The sequence below is a fragment of the Camelus bactrianus genome, chromosome 1, assembly GCF_048773025.1.
Source record: "Camelus bactrianus isolate YW-2024 breed Bactrian camel chromosome 1, ASM4877302v1, whole genome shotgun sequence".
Classification (NCBI taxonomy): Eukaryota; Metazoa; Chordata; class Mammalia; order Artiodactyla; family Camelidae; genus Camelus; species Camelus bactrianus.
This window is the reverse complement of record NC_133539.1, coordinates 129,630,041-129,650,465: the sequence shown is the minus strand read 5'-3', so window position 1 is coordinate 129,650,465 and position 20,425 is coordinate 129,630,041. Positions and strand designations below refer to the sequence as shown.

The following is a 20,425-nucleotide window of genomic DNA, read 5'->3' as shown; positions in this document are numbered from 1 at the left end:
GAAAGAGACAGACTTGTGGAAGTCACAGCTCAGGGCACAGGCTCAATGAGAACTAATCACAGGACTACAAATGCCCTGCTCTGTCCCGCTCCCCCAACACCTTACCTCCATGTCAGTAGGGCCCCTGTGTAATAACAGGAATAAAATTAAAAGAAGTAAATGTCTCAGGAGTGTCTAGGGAAAACCCAAAGACAGCGGGGAGATGAAAACAAGGACACACGGGTGGGTTTAGCCTCTCGCACGAATAGCTGTAGCAAACTACACACAGCCCAGCCCCAGTAGATAAACAGAAAACCTCACAGAAGAAACTATTTATTTTGGTTCTCTTACCCAGTGCATTCCATGGTGCATCCTCGCCTAGAATTGATTGGAAGCATGTCCATCTCAGAAGGGACATACCTGAAGAGAAATGGCTTTCCAGACTCTGAAGGGCAGAGAAAGCACCAGCCTGGGTTAGAGAAAGGTGAGGGGTGGGGTAGGGGGTGGGCTGCCTTCTTCCCCAAATAAGGAACCTTCCTGAGGCCAGCACAGTGGGAGGGAGGGCCATAGGGTGGAAGCAGCCAGACTTCTTCCTGAGAAGTGATAGGATGCCTCCAAGGGACCATTCAGGTGCCCAAACTGTGTCCTGATGGTAGGAGCCAGTCGGTCTGCCTCAGAGCCCAGGAGTGAGGTGGGCGCACAGCAGGCCGGTCTTACTTGGCCGGATCAATTTCACTTCTCCGAAACCCTGTGTAAAACATGAAGCGTGGAACGACCTGGTGAGCACAGCTCTGCCCTCAAGACCGGTTTCAACTCCTCTCTTCCCAGAGAACAGCATCTCTGAGCCCGTCCTGGGTGACCTCACAGAGATCACCCTAGTGGCCCAGGCTAGTGACCGGGAACATGTACCTTCCTGCAGCCAACCCCAGACGTCCACTGATGCATCATATACTGGCAAAGATGTGAGTTCCTGTGCATTGGTCTAACAGCAGAGACTCTGCCACAGGCCCAAGAGGTGGTGTGTGGGACAAGCAGGGGTGCAGGAGTGTACGCAGTGCAAAGGTGTAAGTGGTGGCAGGGGTGCAGGGGCTGTGGAGGGTGCAGGCAGTTCAGGGGATGCGGGGGTGCAGGCAGTGCGGAAGTGCAGAGAGTGGCAGGGGTGCAGAGGTACAGGGAGTTTAGGGGCGCAGGAAGGTGCTCAGGCACGTGGCCAGGGTCAGAAGGCAAGTGCACATCCTCGCAGTCAGCCTGACCCCGGGAGATTAGTGCAATGGTCTGGGGTGGCGGAGGGGGCGGCGGCGGCAGCGGCGGCGGCGGCGGTGGGTGGGAGGCTGCACGTGCAAGCCGGTCGATTTCTTCTCTTCCCTGCAGCCTGGCCTGGGGGGGCGTTGGCCGCCGGAGATTCGCCAGATGTTGGACTCCAGGTAAGCTTGCTCCTGGGTGGTGGGGCGGTTAGGTCAGGGGGAGGTGGCAGCGGCAAGGAGGCGGAGCGGGGCTGCCCCTGGCGAACTGATGGAATAGCTGCCTTCTCCCGGCTGCCGGGCCTGGGAGCGGCCTCTGCTGCCCCAGGTCGCCGCACACACCTGTCCCACTCAGCAAGCTGAGTGGGGAGTGGAGGCGGTGTCGTTAAGGTGCAGGGCCCACGGGGATAGGGGGGCTGCCGCACGGAAGCCGGTCAATTCGCTCCGCTCTCCCCCGCGGCGGAGCCAGGGGCGACTTCTGCTGCCGTAGAGGCGGGACGCCGGTCTCCAGGTGAGCTTGGTCCTGGGAGGCGGCGGCGGCGGCGGCGGCGGCGGCTGTGGGTTGGGGTCCGTTCCAGGGAGCTGCTCCATTTCTTCTCTCCCCCGCGGCCTGGCCTGGGGGCGACCTCTGCCGCCAGAGATTTGCCTGAGGTCCGACTCCAGGTGAGCTTGCTCCTGGGAGATGGGTGCGGTGCAGTCAGGGGGCTGGGAAGGTGGTGGCTGCGGGGATAGGGAGGCTGCCCCGGGGGAGCTTGAGGATTAGCTCCCATGTCTGTGCCGCGTGGCCTGCAGGCGGCCTCTGCTGCGCCAGGTCCCGGGACAACCCTTTCCCACTTTGCCTGCTGGGGGCGGGAGGCAGGGTAGTCATGGTGCACGGGTGGCGGGGGTCAGGGGCCTGCAGCGGGGGAGCGGGCCCATTTGCTCCCATCTTCCCCGCGGCTTGTCCTGGGGGCGGTGTCTCTTGCCCTGGGTTAAGAGACACGTGTATCCTAGTCAGCCTGGCCCCAGGAGGCGGGCGTGTTACGTTGGGGGTGGTGGCAGCAGCGGCAGGTTTTCCCATGGAGCCGGTCCATTTGCTCCCATTTCTCCCCATGGTTTGCCCTGGGGGCGGTCCCTGTTGTCCCTAGTTCGCCGGACGTCCATCTCCAGGTCAGCCTGCTCCCTAGAGGCGGCCACCGTGAGGTCAGGGGGCAGGAGCGGTGGCTGCTGTGGGGGTAGGGGGCTGCCTTGGGGAGCTGGTGGATTGGCTCCCGTCTCCCCGATGGCCTGGTGTGGGAGTGGCCTCTCCTGCCTCAGATCACCAGACACACCTGTCCCATTTAGCCTGCTGGGGGAGGGGCGCCCTGGGAAGTGCCTTTAAAGTGTGGGGGAGGCGACGGCAGGGGTAGAGGACCTGCAGCGCGGAGCCTGTCAATTTGCTCTCCTCTTCCCCACGGCCAAACCTGGGGGCGTACTCTGCTGCCCAAGAAGCCGGATGCCCGTCTCCAGGTCAGCTTGCTCCTGGGAGGCGGGCGCGATGCTGTCGAGGGGCAGAGGCAGCTGCGACGGCCGGCTGCCCCGCCTAAAGGGGCCACTTCTTCTCCTCTCCCCTGACCTGGCCTGGGGACGGCCTCTCCCGCCCAAGATTAGCCTGAAACCCCACACCCGGTCAGGTTGCTCCTGGGAGGTGGGCGCGGTGACATCAGGGGTTGGAGAGGAGGGGGGTCTGCCCCTGGCGGGCTGGAGGATAAGCTCCCATCTCTCTGGAGGCCTGACGTGGGGGTGGCCTCTGCTGCCCCTCATTCCCGGGTCACCCTTCTCCAGGACATATTGCCCCGGGGGTGCTGTAGGCTGCGGGGGCGGCGGGTTGTTGGCGGGGGTATGGAGCTTGCCGCTTGGGAGCTGGTGGTTTAGATCCCATTTCCCCCGCAGCTTGGCCTGGGGGCAGCCTCTGTTGCCCCAGGTCGCAAAGCACTGTTTCCCTGACAGCTTAACCACCGGAAGTGGGCAGGATGTGCTGAGGGGGCGGAGGCAGCCGCCAAGGCAGCGACGGAGGGGGCTGTCCCTGGCCAGCCGGTCAATTTGTTCCCATCTCAACATTTGCTGTCCCAGTTTCGCAGGACGCCCTTCTCCAGTTTATCCTTCTCCTGGGAGGTAGGCTCAGTGCATGCAGCCCAAGGTCTGGGCTCTCCCCTGGGGAGGGGCAGAACTCTCTTCTTCTTCTTTGTCTTTATTCTTCAGCAAAGTGGTTACTGGCCCCAATTCTTAATTCTGAGGAAGTGTAGCCTGTGTTACGGAGGAGCTGCTGGACAGTGAGGTTTCTGGGTGGGTTTTCACATCAGCTGATGCCCCAGGCAGGCAGGAAATCTATTACTTAGAGCTTCTTAGTCTGGAGTTGGGGGAAGGCCCCGCCATCCTCACCATGCTTTTTAAAAATGTTTTACTCCCCTCTTATTCCTAGGTGACATTTTAGGTTATTGGGTCCCAGATTGCTGGCACACTCATCCCTGTTCTCAAACATCTTTTAAACTTGGGTGAAGTGATAAGTTGGGGAAGAAGATGATTTACTGAAAGGTAAGAATACTTAAATTTGCATTAAAGCTACATTCTGTCAATCTTTCTCAAATGATTTTTCTCTGATTCTAAATCCATGACCTAGTGAATGTTGTACTCCTGTGTAAATCATTGATCTTCACATCACACTTGTTGAGTGGTCAACGAGATTTGTTATTTAGATTATTCCTGAAAGGAAAAGCTCAGGCTTTTGAGAAATCCTTGTCTGATGTCACCCAGGCAGTCACAGTAGAAGACAGAGCTGATATAAAAATCCCTCACCTGCCTGAACTGCAAAGCTTCTGGGATTACTGATCCCTGAAATGCAGGTGACTCTTGATGATAATCTGGGGGATGGTTTACATGATCAGATTCTTCCAGTCCTGTAAATGGGTCCCGTGGCCCCAGCCCCGGGAGAGCTGGTCATAAGGGCCATATCGTGAGGGGTGGGATGGGAAGGCAAGGTCTAAGAGCTGGCATCACTGAGATTCCACACTCGCTAAACACAGACCCCAGAGCCTAATTGTTGTCAGGTTCTGTTCTGGATTTGAGAGTTTGTTCAGACATGATTCTTGCCCTTCAGGGGTCACTGCCTGGGTGGAAGTAACCTTTACATAAATCTGGGGAGGATGACAACTAAGTAGATGGGCTGTTATGATTCTCAGTGTGCCCAGGCTCGCTCTTCCAGGCACTCGTGGGACTAACGAGAGTCATGTTATTCACTCATACACTGATTTATTACCCTTGAATTGATCATTTGTCCCACAGTAAGTGACACAAGCGATGAGGAACCTGAGTTTTGTCCCCTTTCCTAGCACTGATTGTATCTGTCAGTCAGGCGCCCTGCGTATGCATTGTGAAATGGTGGTATTTTTGCCCAATGGGACTGCACTGTCAGTTCTGAGAATCAGGGGAGACACGTGGGTAGGACAGCACACTGACACATATGGCACCCCCCCCACCCCATGAGACAGCATTGTCGATGCTCAGGTGACCCGATGTAGACCGCGGTGCTAAACCTGAGCATGTTTAGTGATCTTGGTGGCTATGAAAATACAGACTGCCGGTCCCTACTTCTGGAGACTCTGAGGGTGTGCACCCCAGAATTCTGCATTTTAAGAAGCACTTTAACTAATTCTGATGAAGATGATCTGAGTGTCCCACTGAGAAACACTGGTGTGCGATGCAACAGTATTGAGGATTCTCAGGGAGCGATGTCTTTTCAGGATGGTCCAAGGGCCCTCACGAGACTTTTGCCTTGGGTGTAATTGTATGTGTTCGAAAGTGATGTCTCTCACTTCCAGTGCTTGTCAGCATGCTCTGTGCAGGGATTTGCTCTCAGCAGATATCAAAAACTATAAGTCTTCAGGTCACCGAGCTAGAGTGTGAGCGATCTTTTATTTTGGTTTTCTTTATTGCAATGCAGAGTCTCCTGAGAAGAGATTCAGACTGAACAGCTTTGTGTCGGACTTTGGAAGACCGCTGGTGCCCAAGGGGTTCTCTGGCAGCACAATGACGAATCTAGGTCCCTCTTTCACTGCTACGTCAATGAAGTGGACCGCTTGGACAAGGCCAAAGCTGGTATCCCAACCATAGCCCTTGACAGTGATGTTCGGCTCCAGGAAGCCATCAGATGCAGCAGGTGGCCAGAGGAGGAGCCGAACGGGCTCATGAAATGTGACACCCACAGCTTCATCAACACGGACCAGAACTCTTCCTTTGGGGAAGATGATCTCCTGATTTTGGAACCACCTATTGTTCTAGAAAATAAGCCAGTTGCCCAGACCTCACACAAAGACTTGAATTGGAAATGTGCTTTGTCAAGTGTTTCTCTGAAGATGTGAAGTCTGTCTTTGTATGGCAGGAAGTCCCCTTTCACAAAATTGTATGTGTTTGTGTCTGAGAGAGAGAAATGGAGACAGACAGAAAGACGGAGACAGAAGAGAGCCCCCTCAGAAGAGAGCTAGTTAAGGTGAGTTTTTGTGCCTTAGTAAACATTTGGGGTTTTGGGGGGGACAAAGTATTTACACTGTCTCATTCTCCTCTTTGGAAACCATGGCCCCGTCCTCAGTGTCAGCGGCCTTGAACGGGGGTTGCCATGGTGCGTTTCATCTGGCGCTGCCACTTCCACGCTCTGCCTTTAGCACGTTGCTTTGCCTCCCAAGGCTGCCACCCTTTAAACTGTAAGGTGAGGAGTCTGGAGTAGATGATCCATCCCAGCTCTGCTGTTTCGCAAATTTCTGATTTCGTATTCGGATGAGGCTGGGATACACCCAGAGCAGTATAAACCAGGCCCTACCTCCTGTCTCTTGCTGGGGCATCCCTCAGGTCTGTGCCTTCTACTCAAGCCTTTACTGAGCCCAGCTTTTGTCAGGAGCCCAAGTGCCTACCGGGATGGCAGGAGACCTGTCTCTCGTGGTCACGGTGGCAGACATTTCTATTGGTTGTGCTGAAACAGCTCTTCTGAGATCCTCCGGCCACCCTTGCTCCAACCTGAGGACAGAAGTACCGTTCCTTTCCTAGGAGGAGGATCGATCCATGGTGCATTTTATGACAATCCTGTCCCCAGGAATGCACGGAAGGTTATCAGCTGAGTGAGGGGAAGTGCCTCTGTGTCTCTGTGTCCCTGTATCTCTGTCTGCTCACAGTGCCCTGCCACCGGCTACTGAACAAGAAAAGTGCTATTCACCATGCTGTGTCTTTTGCAGATGTGTAGGTGATGGTCTTGTGGCTCATGTGTGGGCTTTGTGCTGGGATGGTGAAGGGCTTATAAATACCTCATCAACATGTATTCGAGATGGCCTGGTGCCACACAGACTTGATTCATGAAGGCATCAAGCCTGCACACTGGTTTGGAAACAACTTGGTTTTGATCAGTCACACTGCATGCATGACTCACTGCTGATCTCTGGGTGGTTTTTTCGTTTTAGATTTATTCACCCAGTGTCTTGCTTAAGCTGAAAAATACATTTATTTCACTAGAATATTCTCAGATTCTTTGTTTTCACACATCCAGTTGTTTAATTCCTTTAAAAATCATTTTGTGTTTATAATGCCTCCTAATATCTATCATCTCTAGGTTCCCAGTGGCCTGAGATATGCACCAGATTTGATGTAGGAACTGTTCCACCAAAAGAAATCCCTTTGCCATAATATCTTTTGAGGAAAATATTACTCTTTAAGGCTCTAACAGTAAATCGTAGTACAAAGCATGGAACATTTATTGTAGTTAATACATGTTCATGCAAAAAGAAATGATATTTTCATTAAACAATGTTGATTTTAATAACTTTTACTAATGTGAATATTATTACTCATAATTTAAGTAGCCAAATAAAACCACAGTTATTTATTATGAAGTTTGAAAACTATTTACACTGTCTCTCAATTAGAGGTAGCTTTATTAGAAGACTGAAGGGTATTTAAAAGATGGAAAAATACCCGTGATGACACCATCATTTTTATTAACTAAATATCAAGAACTGTGCAGGGTTAAGATTTAAACCTCTGCAAGCTGTCAAGTTAGCATGAGGTAGTTTGTGGATGCTGCCAGAAGACAGGAGACTCCCCCAGGTTCAGAGACAAAGAACTTCTTGCCAGCACAGCAGGCAGCTTGGGGTTCATGTTCATGTTGGTTCCTGAGTTTCTTTCCTTTTGCTGTTGTAACAAAGGACCACAGACTCAGTGGCTTAAAGCAATACACATTCATCATCTCACTGTTCTATTGTGCAGAAGTGCAAAGTCATTGTCAGTGGGCTAAAACCAACGTGTGGCCAAGGCTACGTTCCACACCGAGGCTCTAGGGAGGGATTCGTCTTCCTACCTTTCCCAGCTTGCAGAGGTGTTCACACTGCTTGGCCCAGGGCCCTGTGTCACTGTGACCTCTGCTGCCACTTTACATCTCTGTCTCTGACTATATAGATATAAAGGAAGAGTCTTCTACATCTGGTATGGACCTTTTCCCTAAATGGACATTGTATCTCTATTTATGTGCATATTAAAACCCCTTCCCTCCAGGGTGTGGTGGCATCAGCTCACAAGATTACCACTCTGGGCTTTAAGTGTCCTTTTTGTATTGTCACCTGGGAACTTCTCTTTCCATAGTTAGCTCTGTGTTACATTTGTTGTTGTATTTTACCCGGCATTACTGAAAGTTTTACTTAAAAGGGATCCTAATTAGCTCTGTTTACCTTTTTCCAGAGCTGAAAGCTTCAGTTCTAGAGTATCTGTTTGATTTCTCTTAAAAATACATTCCAGTATATTTCTCTGGTGAAAGTCTTTACCCTGTTGTCTATTCTCCCATAATTTCCTTATTTTCTTGAATATATTAAAAGTATTTTATAGCCTTTATTGGTAACTCTGATGCCTACATCACCTGGGGGTTTGCATCCTTTGTCTAATGTTTCTTATTCTCATATTATCCGTTATATAGTCTTGACATGTTGCATGTCTTGAAATCCTTTATTACATGGTAGACATTGCAAATGAAAAATCCATATGTTATTTTCCGTGAGAGGTTTTCTACCTTCCTGTTAGGCAAACAGGGTGAGGGACTGATCATGTCGCTCCAATCAGGCGCTGAGGTGGATCAGGACTGAAGTGCCTTTTTTCTTAAAACAGCTTTGAGGTATACTTGGCAAAGTAATTTTCACACGTATAAAGTGTACAGCTAATACGTTTTGACATAAGTATATCCCCAAGAAACCATGACCACATTCAAGACAGTGAACATACCCATCACCCACAAAGCTTCTCTCCTGCCATTTGTTGTCCCTCCCTCCCTCCCCATCTCTTCCCCTGGAAACCATTGATCTGCTTTCCATCACAACATATTGGTCTGCATTTTCAAGATCCTTGTATGAATGGATTAATGCAGTATCTACTCTATGTTGTCTGACTTCTTTCATTCAGTGTAATTATTTTGAGAGTCATCTGTGTTGCTGTATTAATAGCTTATTTTTCTTATAGCAGAGTATTGTTTAGTGCTGAGTTTTTACTGAAGAGTTTGTTGTGAGCAGTGTTTGGATAGACCATCATTTTTTTCTCCATTTACTTCTTGATGGATGCATGGGTTATTTACAACTTGAGCTATTATAAATAAAATTGCAGTGAATATTTGGTTACAAGTCTTTATATGGACATATGCTTTTCTTTTCTAAAGCACCAGATGAGGAATATCTGGGTTATATGGTAGATAGGTATTTACCTTTTTTAAAGAGACTGTTAAAGACTTTTCCAAAATGGTTGTACTATTGTAAATTCCTTGTGGTGTGTATCAGCTCTGGTTGCTCTACTTCCTTACCAGCACTTTGTAAGGTCGGTCTTTCTAATCGTATTCATTCTTGTATGTATGTGTACTAGTATCTCACTGTGGTTTTTAAAAGCATTTCTCCAATGACTAATGGCATCTTTAATCAGCATTTTTTCATATGCTTATTATCCATCTGGATATCTTTACTGAAGTGTGTTTTCTGGCCTCATTCATTCATTCAGGTGTTTGCATTATTATTGAGTTTTGAGACCTCTTTATTCTGGATCAGATACAAAGAGAGACCTTTATCAGATATATGATCTGCAAATAGCTTCTGTCTATGGCTTGTCTTTTCATTTGCTTAGCAGTGTTTAGAACAGCTTTGAAGAGTCTTCATTTTGATAAAGTTCACTCTATCAGTTTCTTTTTAAAATAGATTATACTTTTGGTGTCATAGCAAAGAAATATTTGCCAAACCCAAGGTCATAAAGCTTAAGCCTATGCTTTTTCTCCTAGCTGTTTTATAGTTTTAGATTTCCTATTAAGATCTATGATCCATTGTGACTTAATTTTTGTATATTTTGTGAGGTGTGGATCAAAGTTCATTTTTTTTTTTTTGCATATCACTATCTAATTCTTCCAGCACTACTTGTTGAAAAGATCCTTTCTCCACTGCATCCTTTTTGAGAATCAATTGTCTATATAAGTGTTGGTTTAGTTCTGAACATTCTATTCTGCTCCATTATTCTATTTTCCTGTTTTACATCAACACCATACTTTCTGATTACTGTAGTTTTAAAAAAAAAAAAAAAAGGCTGAAAATCAGATAGTGCAAGTCTTCCAACTTTGTTTTTCTTGTTCAAAATTGTTTTGGATATTTGGGATCCTTTGAATTTTTATATGAATTTTAGAATCAGTTTTAAAATTCCTTACATCCTGTTCTGCCAAAATTCCACCCATGTGTTTGGCCATCTCCAAAGCCACATTTTCTGAAGAAGTCTCTCTAGATCCCAGGTGAAAGGAATTTCTGTTTCATCTGTGCTCCAATCACATTTGATAATATTTGATTACATTTATTCATATTTGGCTGGATGTACTTGTGTGATCTTTCCTGCCATATAGTAAATCCCTGAAGATTTGGAATCTTGACTTGGTTCCCTCTGTCTGCTGAGAAAACTAGTTCTATGCTTTGCAGGACTGAGCCCTGCAGTAAGAGGTATCTGCAGCACACATCTAGCTCACTGCTTGCATATCGTCAAGGAATCCTGCAGATTTAGAATTGTTTATTGATTGTTGTCTCCAAGATGGCTCAGCCTTTTTTATTTCTATTGCTACTGCTGCAGTTTCAAAGGAAAATGGGCTAATTATTTTCCAAATATCAAAACATACTGTAATTGAGCTGTGACGCAAATTATGTGCTGCTGTTTCTTAACAACCTGCTTAGTGTTCACAGGTACCTTCACTCATGGAACTTTTGGGAGAATGTCATATCCTCAGAGATAGCAATGCTGTCTTTGGCAACCTGAGCGGTAGTATCTGAACTCACTCCTGCTGTTTTTCCAGTGCCCCCTCTAGCCCTCCTCCAGCCCTCCATGGGGGGCCTGCAGTTCTTCCCTCGAAAATCCTGTTGCTTCTCAGGAAGAATTCCCTATGAAACATATTCATGTCCTTCTTGTGGGGACATTCAGTCCAGAGACCTGACAGCAGGGGAAAATGTTTAGACTGCTTTTGGTAGAACGTAAATTCTTCCATACTTGTTAGAAGCAAATCCAATGAGGAAACTGTGTTGGCATCTAACAAATCAGGATAAATGTCTGATGAGGAAGATCAGCTTCCCCATCCCACTCAGGCGTCATGTTGATGTGACGCTCACCTTGGCTAACATTTTCTCCTGTGAGCAACGTGTAGTTCAAGACGTTATGAATGGCTTTTTGTTTTTCTTCCTTAGTCTTTCCACATTCACTGTGTCTGGTGAGATTATATGAATCCTGCTTATTTTCAGCCCAGCACTAAGCTTTTTAAAAGGATCACGTGTTTAAAAGTCTAGTGGACAATTTGTTAGAAGACTGAAATCCTTAGACTTTGGTCCTAGAGTTGAATCTTGGTTACTGGTGAATGAGAATTCCCATTAAAATTTTAAATTCAGTGATATAAAGTTTTAAAAATAGTTAAATATTAGTCAATTTCATTAAACACTATAGCAGTTTTTTACTTTTAAGCCTGTCTCTGGGGCAATTTTGCAATGATTCCCTCCCTTTATTGATTCCCTCTTTATCAGAATCCTTGAGAGGTCCCTGTCATCATTGTCAGTATCATCATCATCATCACCATCATCATGGAAATGATTCCTCTGGGAGATTCTAGGAAAATAAAGAGCTGGACGGGGTTATGTGCAGGTCAGTGTGTGCATATACAGTAAGAACAGTTGTCAGACATTAGATTCAAGATACCCATTCCATTTAGAGAAGAATGCGGTCATGAAATCCTGATGTGCTGAATGAAGGAAGCGATGGGAACAGGGTAGTCAATGGAAAGGAGGAGGAATTGAGCGAAGCGGGGAGCATAGGTCCTTGGTTAGGTGATCAGCACATTGGTGAGAATGAGGGGAGTGTGATGGCAGAATCATGTCCCTCCCCGGCCACAGGGTAGCCACCTGTGACATGTTACTGTACATGGCAAAATGCATGACAGATATTTTAGGACAAAAATCTTAGAGGATTTCTGTCTTCTAAATTGTCTATCAGTTATCATTTTAAACCCATGATACATTATTAAAGATTAGTGCAGGGGGACAAATAAAAAGGATTCATAAAATCTCACCAGACATACTGAATGTAGAAAGGCTAAGGAAGAAAAACAAAAAGTCATTCATATGTGCCTTGAACCATAAAATGCTCATGAGAGGAAATGTTACACAAGGTGAGTGTCACAGCCACATTCATAATGCCTGAATGGGATGGGACAAGGGGATCCTGAGATGAGACAATAGGGTGAGTAGCCTGGATTGTCCAGGTGGGCCGAATGTAATCACAGGGGTCCTTGAAATGGAGGACATTTCCCAGCTGAGTTTAAAATCAGAGGGAGGTGTAGCCATAGAGCAAAGTTCACAAAGGCTGCTGACCATGAAAATGGAGGAAGTCGTGGGGCACAAGCTAAGGAAGGTGGGTGACCTCTGGAAACTGGAAAAAAACAACAACAACAAGGAAACATTCTCTTCTAGACCCTCTAGAAGGAAAGAACCCTGCTGCTACCTTGAATTTAGCCCAATGAGAACTGTGTTGGATCTCTGACCTCCACAGCCATAAGCTGATAAATCTGTGCTGGTTTAAGCTCTTAAGCTTATGGAAATTTCTTACATTGGTAAGAGGAAAATAACATAGTGAGCCGTAGTGTAACGGATTAAAGGTATAGGATGGGGTGTGGAGAGGATTCTGACATTTACAACTAAAAAACAACCAGGTGAAGTGGGAAGGTGTTTTAAGGAAGACCTACCTGGCAGGGCTATTAAGCAGACTGGAGCGAGGGGAGCATTGGAGTTAGAGGAATCAATTAAATCTCTACCAGAAAAATAAGGAATAAAATGTAACAGGGCTTCAGTGATAGTGGATGTAGGAATGGAAATGGGCAGAGAGACATAAATATTACTTTGAAATTAGCTACAGGTTTGATGACTGCATGTTGGGGAGACTTAGCCGATGTGTGGACTGAATGTTTGCATCCCCTCAAAATCCATATGTCGAAACCCCATCTCCCAGGGTGATGGTATTGGGAGGTGGGGCCTTTGGGAGGTGATTAGTAGGATAAAATGAGGTCATGAGAGTAGAGCCCTCATGAATGGGATTAGTGTTCTTATACAAGCCCCCAGAGTGCTTGCTTCTCTCTGCTCTCTGGGATATGAAGATATTGGGAAGACAGCCATCTTCGAGCTGGCAATCCTCTCAAGGATACATTGACCTTGAAAGTCTCAGCCTCCAAACCATAAGGAATATGCTGGTTGTTTAAGCCACCCGACCCACGGTAATTTGTTACAGCATCCCAGACTGACGAAGACAGTGGAGAATGCCTCTGAGTTTGGCACTGATTGCCTGGAGAATGCTGAAACCCAGGGAAGTGGGCAGCACAGACGTTTACTCATTTAATCCTGCCAACACAGTAGGAGATAGAGTCTACATATTCCTCGCTACTTAAAAGGTAAGGAAAAAGAGGCACAAATAATAACAACGACAACAAAAACAACAATAATTTGTCCAAGATTCACACAGAACCGCCTGGAGGCAGAGTGAGAATTTATACTCAGGCAGGCTGGCCCCAGAGACCCTGCTCATAACTAATAAGTCAGATCACCTTGCTTATGTGGATCAGTTTTTTTCAACTGTGATATGAGGGTACTGTGTCCAGTAACTTATAATTTCAAAATACTTCACTGTAACGGAATCATTAGTCACAGGTCTTACAAACCACAGAAACCTACACATACAAAAATAACTCGTTAGGGCAAGATAACCAATAACGTTTTTAAATATTATACCTGCTGGGCCTTTGCAATAAAATGTCTTTTTATAATTCTGTCTGGCTACAGAATAACTTCATAATCCTGCATGTTGCTGGTGGCTCCCATGTTGGACAGCACGGGCCTAGAGATTTTAAATTACTTGCCCAGACTCGCCCAGGAAGCTCGTGGTGGGATCCGAGCTATAGTTTGGGACTTTTCCTTCCTATCCAACAAGTCCCTCATGGAAATTTAGAAGCTTCTCCTTTGGTGCCCAGCTGTCTATCCATACTTATAACATCTTGTCAGGTGTTCCAGCCTGCTCCTGAACATCAGCCAGAACCCACTTCTGCTCTATTTTGTCCAGGTAATACCTTCTAGCAACTTCCATTACCTTCTTGGCATCAGTTCTTACCTGGAAGGGTAGTGGCTAGAGGTGGAAATGTGTCCACATGACAGGTTTTTCATAAACATAGCAGGAGTGGTCAAGAGAATAAAACGTCAGGAAGATGAGTAGAAGCAGGTCATTTAATATACCAAATGGGTACTTTCAATGTCTGTGTTTCCGAGTCCAGACTTGTTCTGCTCGTGCATTACAGGCCAATAAATCAGGAGACCAGGTTTTGGGGGCAAGAAATAGCGACTTTAATTTGGAAAGCCAGCTGAGAAATGGTAGAATAATGTCCTGGGGAACCATCACCCCAAGTCAGATTTCAGGCTCTTCTTATATTAAAAATGGGAAGTGGGAATGCTTGGTTGTTGCAAACTTGGTGTATGAATTCTTTGTTGTTAGAATCCTTTGTTCTTGCAGCTCTTCACCTGGGTCACATCCGTGTAACCCTCCAACAAACAAATGTTGTTTTCTATTCTGTAACTTGTTATCTTTATGTGAATAGAAAAGTGTTAATATCCTTCAAAGTCAGAGCCTTGAGAATAGGGTCTCCTGTATATTTCAGGCTCTAGGCAACATTGTTTTACAAAAGGTGCAGAACCAACAAGACTAAGCCTAGGAAACAGGGCACAGGGTTAAAGTCAAAGGAACAGATCTAATATGGAGTCAGATTTTTTCTTTCCTATTTCAGTAGTGCCATGGAGAAGGCAGTTTGGGCAGCTTTTTGTAGGGTCCTGGAGGCTTTCTCTCTCAGCCTCTGTGTGCCTCTGTTGAAAACCCTTCATAGCTATCTGGCCTGCTGGAAAACCACTCCGCCTGTTTTGCCCTGAAGATGTGTTCTGTTTATAACTGATCTCTACTTCTTGGAAAACAACTCAATAAAAACTCAGTTGGTTTTCCACCAGCCATTGGCAGGGGTGAGGAATAGCACTTTATTATTTTATGAAAAAAAATAAAAGAAGTCTTAAAACAGCACTGGGCACATAGGAGAGAGTCAATAAATGCTTCCTGGCTGAAATCAAAAGTGATGGCTCAGTGATTCCATGGCTGCTGTATTTGCTGAGCTTGCTACTCCTTTGCTCCATTACACATTTTTTTTAACTGAAAAAGAAATACATGCATGTGGTTAAAAAATTTCAAACAGAGCACAAAAATACACAAGTGAAAGAAGTTTTCCCTCATCCCCTCTTCTTTCAGCCCTCCCTGGAGATGCCACTGTTTACAATCCTTTGTGTGTTTTCCAGATATGCTATTCACATTCCGACCTATGTATGTAAATTCCTTTAAAGTATTACTTATTTTTAACTTAAAGGGATTTAAATCATCAAGTGTCTTCTGCCCTGGTAATAGAAAAGAACAAATCTGACTCCATATTAGATCTGTTCTTTGACATAACCCTGTGCTCTGTCTCCTAGGCTTCATCTTGCTTGTAAAACAATGTTGCCTAGAGCCTAAAATATACAGGAGAGCCTATTTTGAATGCTCTGACCTTTAAGGATATTTAACACTTTTCCATTCATATAAAGATAACAAGTTACATAATAGAAAATAACGTTTGTTTTGTTGGAGGTTTACAGGGATCTGACCCAGGCAGATAGCTGCAAGAACAAAGGATTCTAACAACAAAGAATTACTACATCAAGAAGATTGCAAAAACCAAGCTCGTAGGAAAGGAGCCTGAATTCTGACTTGGGGAGATGGTTTTCCAGGACATTAGTTTGCCATCTAGGTCTACAGAAAGTTGCTATTCCATGCCCCAACACCTGGTCTCCCAACTTACTGGCCTGTCCTGCATTAAGGAGAATGAATTTGGACTCAGTAACACTCCTATCTTCCTAGCAAGCTGGGCACTGGAATTGAGGGCAGCTATCCCACACCCAGGGACATACTGTGTGCCCTTGATGTTTCCCCGAGGGTGGGGAGTGGTTTACCCAGGAAGGATGGGGACTATGCACCAAAACTCAGGCAGTATGCTCCTTTTGGTATCTGACCTTGTACCTCCCGCTCCCCGCCAGCACAACACCTGGGACAGTGGAGGTAAGGCAGAGATCTTGCCTGCCTGTGTCCCAGCGTGTAAAAGGGGAATATGTACTCTTTCCAAGGTAGTTCTGAGCGACAACACCTGCGGGTGCTTGGTTCCCAGAGCAAAAGGAAACCCAGCTCCGCTTGGGGGCAACGGGTGTGATCCCCGTAGGGGTCCTGCAGAGGCCTTGGGTGGAGGGCTGGGCCAGGGAGGTAAAATATGAGCTGCGGGCCTTGAAGGGTTAGACAAGTGTGCAGAGGCAGGACTGCTGCCTCCTTCAGGATGCCCCCAGAGTTAAAACTATTTCTCTCCATCTCTGCTACTCTCCTCCACCCTCCAGATCCCTGCCTTCTCTCTGCTCCTCCTGTCCATGTCTCTCCCTCCACTTTTCCCCTTCTCCCCTCCTCCTCCCATCTTCTCCGTCCCTCGCTTCCCCACCTTCTCTCGCAGAACCCAGAGAGGATCGCTGGCCCTCCTGCGCATGCGCAGACTGTGCCAGCTGGACCGAGGGTTGGAAGCTGCAACTCCGAGCCGGGGAACGGCCCCAAAGGCTTCTCAGCTCTTTCGCCCGGTAGGACTTTGGCTCCTGCACTGGCGCCCCGGCCACAGCTGTCCAGGGCCAAGTGTGCAACTGCCGCCTCTCGCCCCAGCCGGGCTCCCCTCAGTCCGCGGCTGGCGTCCCCTTCCCATCTCCCGCCCGCCAGTCCTCTCCCGCCCGCGAGTCCTCTCCTCCCGGGCTGCCTCTCCTCGGGCGCCGGCCCGTCCCCGCCCCTGGGCGGGCTTTGTCCCGGGCGGGCGGGTTCTGCGGACCCGGACGGGGGCGGGCGGCTGGGGCTGGGGCTGGCCTCCGAGCGGGGATACAGCCCGCGTCCCCCCCCCCCCCCGCTTTCCCTGCCCCGCGACCCCGGGGCTGCCCTCCTCTCCCTTTCCCGCTCCCTGGGGACCAGCTCAGTGGTGTGGGCGCTGCTCCCCGGGCTGAGAGCTTCCGGCTGTGAACCCCAGCTTCTCCTGGTGGAGTCGGGAAAAGGGAGCGTCAGTGCTGAGCGAGCTTCCGTCTCCTCCCTCAGTGTTTCTGCCCCAGGTAAGTACCTTGAACACTTTCACGTGTTTTGATGGCGGTGCTTGATGATGTCACTGTTTTTATAGTGAGAGGGATTACAGTGTTGAAAGCAAGGCTTGGTTCAGTTAAAAATGAGCTGAAGGCATGAGGCTGTGACATCCTCCATCCTTCCCTCTCCCAGGGTGAAACGTGTGGCCGTCGATCTTAAAAAGATAGTTACAGTCCCTAACTAGCCCAGCCCAGCTAGTGTGTGTTAACAGGAAGAGCACCACCAGAGGCGTTGGAGACTCAGGGACTTTGCAGTCCTAAAGAGCTCCTGGCAAAATTTGGTTTGTTTTGGTTTTTTTGTTCTTCTTAAATTGTGGGGCAGACTAGTAGTATAGAGGGAAAAATAATTGTCAAGAAATATTTTTTCATTTAACATCTTTATTGTGATATTGTTCACACACCATGAAGTCCACCCACTTAAATGCTACAATTCAGCAGCTTTAGCATATTCACAGTGGTGCAACCATTAATATTCCAGAACGTTTTCATCACTTCAGAAAGACCAGTGGAAATGAATGACCTATCCACCCCTTCCCAGTGCTGGTTCTAAAGAAGTTTCTTGGTTGTTCCTGACCATAAATTATCTTGTTACCCATAAAAAATCTGGTAGGAATTCTAAACAGAATTGTATTGAATCTGTCTATCAAAGCAAGAAGATGTCTTTATGGCATAAATTTCTTCTACCCATGAATATATCTCGGACCCTATATTTTCATATTTCCAGAGCCTGGCCCATGGGAAGTCCTCTTTAATTGTTGGGTTTGTGAATGATGAGATTCTATACATCGTTAGTTGCAACTGAAGCCTTTCACAGAAGAGAAAAGTAAACTCACTGAAGCCAAGTGACTCTCTGATGGTCAGAAAGAGTGACAGCCAGTGTTGGAGTGATCCAGTGGACTTGGTGTTTGTAACCAGAATTCTCCAGCACCTTCAGCTAAGGGGATCAGAGTATTCTTTTATTTTTTCTAAATGGCGTTGCTTTTATTTTTACTTATTTTTTAAAATTATTTTTTATTGAAGTGTAGTCAATTTAGAATGTTAGTTTCAGATGTACAGCAGAGATTCAGTTATAAACATATGCATATGTATCTACATATGTTTAGATTGTTTTTAGTACAACACATTACAAGTAATTGAACATAGTTCCCTGTGCTATATAGTAGGTCCTTGTCATTTATTTTATATTTATTAATGTGTATCTGTTAATCCACCTTTTCCTGCCTGCTAACCACAGTTTGCTTTCTATGTCCATGAGTCTATTTCTAGCAGCACCGTATTTGCTAGTAATATATGCTGGTTGGCTGCTTTCAGTTTCAGTAATTCCACCTTATCTGTGGGCATTTTCCTTCTGGTGGGCCTGTGTGTGGTTTGCACACGTGATATAAGAGTTGTGTATTTGGGAGAACTCCAGGCCTCATGTAGTGCCTGGTACAGAGTGCCCACTGAGCTGATGCTTGAACTGGGAAACAAAACATAGTAAACGTTGGAATTTCCACTATGGTTGAGACTTCCAGGTTTCTATAACCTGTTTAGCCCACCTTAATGTTGGCTGCACCCATACTGGGTAATTTGGTGGAACTTCATGGTATGGTGGTGTAGAGACGGGGCCTTGTATGCTTCTTCTCTTTCCGTTTTCTAAGACTCATTCTCCTGGGCCTTCCAGATCCTCCCCCAGAAGTTCCCAAGGCTGGCTTGGTGCTGTGCTGAGGCAATATTTGTTAATAAGGCCCTTTCCTCATCTCTTCTGAGCCTCCGTTTCCTTCTCTGCACAATGAAGACTTAGACTAGAAAAGTGCTTTTCAGTTTCTTTTAAGCCATGTTTCCTTTGAGAAACCGAATATACAAATCTCTCCTCCCATTCAACATACAGATTTTGACACATCCTCCAAGGAGTGACATAGCTCTTTGTGGAAAATTGAAGTGATTGTGATTCCAGGTGGCACAGAAAAGACTCTTCAGACATTTATTGCAGGGAGAGGGCAGGAAAGGGGCAGTATATCCCACTTTCTAGTGTGAGCACTGGAACAGGGGCTTGGGTTTAAATACAGTGTCCGACGTGGCCTCTCTCTAATGTTTTGTTTTTTTTTGCCTCTCTCTAATCTTGCACAATGTGATAAAACTCTCTCCCTCAGTTTCTTAATGCGTCAAGTTGGGGTGATATTAATTTAAGTCTTTTGTGAAACCTTATACACATAAGACATTTGTTTCTCGGTAGAAACAAAACCTGCGAGAGAATCTGGGATTTCTTTAAAAAAAAAAAAAATCTTGTCCACAGCACTCTGTCTGTGTCTATTTTGAAGTTCCTTGAGGGTGAGTGTTGGGTCTAAAGTCCGTCGTGGGACAGGTGGCCCATGGGTCTGTGTGCCGCAGATTGCCCCCTCCTCCCCAGTCCTCTTCCTCTCAGTCCAGGATGAAGTTCCCTAGTAGATTTACACAGAGATCTTGTGGAAATGGCTTTTCATTTTATTGTTTCACGAAGAAGGGCTGCCATCATGATCTCTGTAGTCAGCTTTTGGTGACCTGAAGGCTATGCAATTACGTTTTTCTATTTAATAAAAAGAAAAAAAATTACAAGTACAAAATTAGACCTACGGTGGTGGCAGGGGCTCTTGAAAGTGGGGACCATTAGCTTTGTTAGTTTCAGGTGCAGGGGCCTCTGGCCATGAGGACACATCATCGTGCTCTGAAGTTGGAGGGACCAGTGGGCTCAGTGGGAATGTTTACTGAGTGTATCTCATGGGCTGGGCATTGACCTATTTGTACTGTGTGTTCCTTATTTGAGACAGTGAGCTCATTTAACCTCAGTAGCCTCTTTAATAAATTAGACTTTTTATTTTGAGATATAATGTAGATTCCCATGTAGTTGTAAGAGATAATATGGAGAGGGCCTACGGACTTTTTGCCCAAGTTTCTTTAAAGGTTCCATCTTGCAAAGTTGGGATACAATTCAGTAATGACTCACTAACCCTTTGAGGTTTGTGTTATTGCCCTCATTTCTATTCATGATTAAACTGGGGTTAAGAGGAGCACACAGGCCTGCCCAGGTCACCCATGGTTAGTGTAGAGTCGGGTGAAACGTGGGCTTGGGAATTCCAGGCAGTACCATCATGATGCTCTGTGGCAGGGAGCAGCATTCACTTTGCTTGTTTATTCATTCATTCAACAAGCATTTATTGAGTAAACTCTGTGGGTCAGATGCTATCATAGGTTTATCTGATTCTTCAGCAGTATGGAGAATCCGGTAATGTTTCCTTCTTTTTTTTAATCTGAGAAAATTAGCTCTGAGAGGTTATAAACCCCCCAAAGGAAATATAGCTCATAAATGAGGGATAGTAAATTTGTACAGTTCCTTCTTCTTATGCAGGTGTGACCCTAGGCATTTTACATTTGTAAACTTCCATAATCCAGATA

At 46.5% G+C, this 20,425-nt stretch overlaps 1 protein-coding gene across 14 annotated transcripts in view; it reads left to right on the top strand.

Moving 5' to 3' along the window:
* Positions 1 to 20,425, top strand: part of LOC141578906 (uncharacterized) — a 203,937-nt gene that overhangs the window by 8,340 nt on the left and 175,172 nt on the right. For 5 of the 14 annotated variants that reach the window (XM_074372869.1, XM_074372927.1, XM_074372918.1 and 2 more), the window contains 8 exons: positions 335 to 463; positions 808 to 941; positions 1,351 to 1,403; positions 3,189 to 3,353; positions 3,661 to 3,773; positions 5,179 to 5,724; positions 13,035 to 13,194; positions 16,247 to 16,987. In XM_074372869.1, coding sequence (XP_074228970.1) covers positions 335 to 463; positions 808 to 941; positions 1,351 to 1,403; positions 3,189 to 3,353; positions 3,661 to 3,664 — 485 coding nt within the window. In that variant the 3' untranslated portion in view covers positions 3,665 to 3,773; positions 5,179 to 5,724; positions 13,035 to 13,194; positions 16,247 to 16,987. Of the gene's footprint in view, positions 1 to 334; positions 464 to 807; positions 942 to 1,350; positions 1,404 to 1,689; positions 1,884 to 2,687; positions 3,354 to 3,660; positions 3,774 to 5,178; positions 5,725 to 5,823; positions 8,873 to 13,034; positions 13,195 to 16,246; positions 16,988 to 20,425 lie in introns of those variants that run through there. The other 9 variants (XR_012509805.1, XR_012509804.1, XR_012509803.1 and 6 more) reach the window with 7 other exon arrangements.